This window comes from Olea europaea, unplaced genomic scaffold (assembly GCF_002742605.1).
Source record: "Olea europaea var. sylvestris unplaced genomic scaffold, O_europaea_v1 scaffold1352, whole genome shotgun sequence".
NCBI classification, from domain to species: domain Eukaryota; kingdom Viridiplantae; phylum Streptophyta; class Magnoliopsida; order Lamiales; family Oleaceae; genus Olea; species Olea europaea.
The window spans coordinates 10,937-14,441 of record NW_019231018.1 but is presented as its reverse complement, the minus strand read 5'-3'; the positions used below and the strand labels follow the sequence as shown (position 1 = coordinate 14,441).

At 31.2% G+C, this 3,505-nt stretch overlaps 1 protein-coding gene across 1 annotated transcript; it reads left to right on the top strand.

Moving 5' to 3' along the window:
* The first annotated feature begins 1,670 nt into the window (after positions 1-1,670).
* Positions 1,671-3,505, top strand: LOC111375240 (rho GDP-dissociation inhibitor 1-like). The gene is made up of 3 exons (XM_022998042.1): positions 1,671-2,665; positions 2,760-2,884; positions 3,166-3,505. Exons 1-3 carry the CDS (start codon positions 2,413-2,415, stop codon positions 3,244-3,246), a joined length of 459 nt encoding a protein of 152 aa, XP_022853810.1. The 5' UTR covers positions 1,671-2,412; the 3' UTR covers positions 3,247-3,505.

Below are 3,505 nucleotides of genomic sequence, written 5' to 3'. Positions count from 1 at the left end.
CAGACATTAATCAATATAGAAAAATACAGAAAAGATATACTGGAAATGTAAGAAAACAATTCATAAAAGAAATAAATCCAATGAAATCTTATAATGAACCAATCCACACAACAGGAGTATGGTTAGATTTAGACTGTGTAGATAAAGATAAAGCTATAGAAACATGGATAAAAAGTACAGATTTAGCTATACAATTTAACAAATGGGAAACATATACAGCTTTTAGATTTATAGAACATACATTCAGAGGAATTGTGTCTGAATGGTGGAGAAAGTTACCAGAAATTATTAAAGGAAGGATAAAATATGGAACAAACAGAACTGAGGTATTAGATAATAGGAATACTCTAAATGAACAAAATATACAGGAAATATTAAAAAGATTTGAAAAAATCTTAAGAACAGAATTCTTAGGAGATAGGTATGCTTCTAATGAAGAAGAAAGAAAACAAGATGAATATAACCAAGGAATAATTTTAATGGAAAATTTAAAGATATGTGGTATGTGTGAGTTAGAAAGATATACATGTAAATTTGAAGAATTATACTATATACTTAATCAAGGAGACTATCAGGAAAATAAACTTATTTTAAGGTCTTATTTTACCAAGTTACCATTCCCATGGGGAATCAAGTTACTAAAAGAATATGAAAAATTACTACCTCTAAGAAAAGAGGAAGGAGTTGAAATAGATAGTCTTGGAAGTAGAATTGAATTTACAAGAAGAATGATAGGAATGTGGTGCGGAGAAGCACTAGAAAATAAAAAAGCTTATAAAATAAGAAAGAATTCATTATGTTGTTATAAAGATAATGGCCAAGTTGAACAATTTGGATGCCATAAGAAGAAATATAAACCATATAAGAAATATAAAAGGAAGTTCAAAAACTATAAAAAATTCGATAAAAAGAATTTTAAACCACATAAAAAATATTTCAAGAAAAGAAATTGGAAAAAGAAATTTAAACCAAGAAACATTAAAAAATGTAGATGTTTTATTTGTAATGAAGAAGGATATATTGCCCCTCAATGTCCTAAAAAGAAAGATAAACAAAATATAAAAACTCTTAGAATTTATGAAAAATTTCAAGAAGATAGTGATATAGAACCAATTGAATATTTTGAAGATTTAAGCAGTGAATGTAGTAGTATTTATGAATTAGATACATCTTCATCGGAAGAAGATTATGAGGAGATAATATATATGAATCAGGAGATACAACAATCAGAAATAGAAATAGAAACAACTGGAGAAGTTGAAGATTCTATAGAAGGTATTAATCAGGAAATAACTTTTGATATTAAAAAGTATGCAGGAATAACTAAAAAAATATTAGATCTACAAGAAAAAGATGTATTCCATCAAGGATTTTTAGGAATTTTACCAAGGGTAAATAAAATAATTGTAAGTATGAATTATAGAGAAATGTCTATCAACATAGAAGATACTATAGGAAAAGCAAGAATTCCTATAATCACAAAAGAATGGGTAAAACAAAAACTATCCAAAATTCCAGAAAATGTAAGGAACAAATTAAAATGTATTGAATTAGGAGTCCAAATAATGGTAAAAGGATTTTTTAGAGAAGGTATGAATATACCAATAGAAATATATTGTATGGACAATAGAATCTTACAAGATCCNGTAGTCATAGCCATGTTTCCCCCACTGTATGTCTAGGAGGAAATGGTCCAATGAATCTTCTTTAATATGATACTTGCTCCTACGGTACCAAGGTTGAAAAAATTGAACAGTCATTAACAACCATAGACGAAGGATTCCTTGACAAGTTAAGGATTAGTAATCGTTTGTAGGAGTTGAATGGGTTCGGTCTTATACATACGGTTACACGAGGAAGGTAGGTCAATCACACCTGTTGAGCTAGGGCCAGTACTAGTGAATAGGAAAAGTAATCGAGATTACTATTGACGGAGAATAGGATAAAGGAAAGTATGAAAGAATGCGAGATAATTCCACACTCCATTAGTGGTATTGGATAAGACCCCTTACACAAAAAAGTACTCTTTTTAAGTTTTTCTTTTCTTTTTCTTTGAGATTTTTCATACCCCTTACACAAACAAGTACTCTTTTAAGTTTTTCTTTTCTTTTTCTTTGAGATTTTTCATTAACCGGGTCCAGTTTCCTGTTTCCATTTAAAAGATGCTACAAAGGCATGGATGGGAGTACGTGTACGTACGTACGTATGTATATATCATAAGTGTAGCAACATGTTTTCAAGTAGTTTCTAACAAATGGACTTCAGTTTAATGAATTTGTTATATGAAAATCATTAGCATAGAAAGCTATTTTCATCTAAAACCAATTATACAGCCTCACAATATAACTCAAATTGCTCGATGACATTACTGTGGAAGTATTCTTGTTGTGTAGATGAGAACTAACTTGTTTCATGACATTCTTTTGTCATCGCTGTCATATTGTAGAAACTCTGGATCCAGAAGTCAAAATCTTGAGCCTGGCAATCAAATCCCAGGGTAGAGAGGATATTTTTCTTACAATCCCTGAGAATGGACACCCAAAAGGCCCGTGGTTTACTTTGAAGGAGGGTAGTCGTTATAGCCTTAAATTTACATTCCAGGTCAGCAACAATATTGTTTCAGGCCTCAAGTACAGGAACACCATTTGGAAAACTGGCATCAAAGGTTCTCTTCCCTCAAATTATGTGTTTCTAATTGAATATTGATGGACTTGTTGAAGTTTTTGATAAAATTTACCGTTTCACGAACATTATTTCAGTGGACAGTACCAAAGAAATGATTGGAACCTTCAGCCCTCAGTCAGAATCTTATACACATGAGATGCCCGAGGAGAGAACCCCGTCTGGCATATTTGCTAGAGGATCATATTCAGCTAAAACACAGGTGAATTCAACCATTGATCATCTCTTGTTATACCTGTTGATTTCTCATAGCTTTAACTCAAAACTGGTATACAGATTATTGTTCTCTTATTATCTTTAATTCTCTATAACAAATTGCCTTCGACCTTTCATATCAGAAACTTAAGTAATATGCAACTATTTGTAGTCAGATAGTTACTTCCATGAAAGTTAATTTGTTAATATAGAAGAGCTCAATCTCTGTGGATACATGATTTCATTCTTACTAATATTTTTATGTTGCTCTGATGTCATTTTGTGCAGTTTCTTGATGATGACAACAGGTGCTACTTGGAGATGAATTATACATTTGAGATCAAGAAGGATTGGCTGGCTACTGCATAACTTGAGACTTATTACTAGAAGTATTTTTTCTTTGTCCTCGAAATGTATCTCATTTCAGTTTTGAGTATTTTATGTCTGGTCATTGTGCTGTGATCACAGCAGCAGACGATACGAAAGGGAGGGAAGAAAGAAATTTCTTAAGATTGAGACGATGAGGCTGATAAATTCAGTTGTTAGGTTTAATTAATATGTTGAGTATCATTCAATAAAGTTGAACTTGACATTGACATTTTAACAAAATCCTCTGTGTTTGTCTTTC

What these genes read in the sequence shown, in the direction of transcription:
- LOC111375240 (XM_022998042.1), top strand. Translation starts at nt 2,413, where the DNA reads ATGACATTCTTTTGTCATCGCTGTCATATTGTAGAAACTCTGGATCCA. An exon ending in TTGGAAAACTGGCATCAAAG is followed by an intron (nt 2,666 to 2,759) that starts GTTCTCTTCCCT and finishes ACATTATTTCAG; the next exon opens with TGGACAGTACCAAAGAAATG. An exon ending in CATATTCAGCTAAAACACAG is followed by an intron (nt 2,885 to 3,165) that starts GTGAATTCAACC and finishes CATTTTGTGCAG; the next exon opens with TTTCTTGATGATGACAACAG.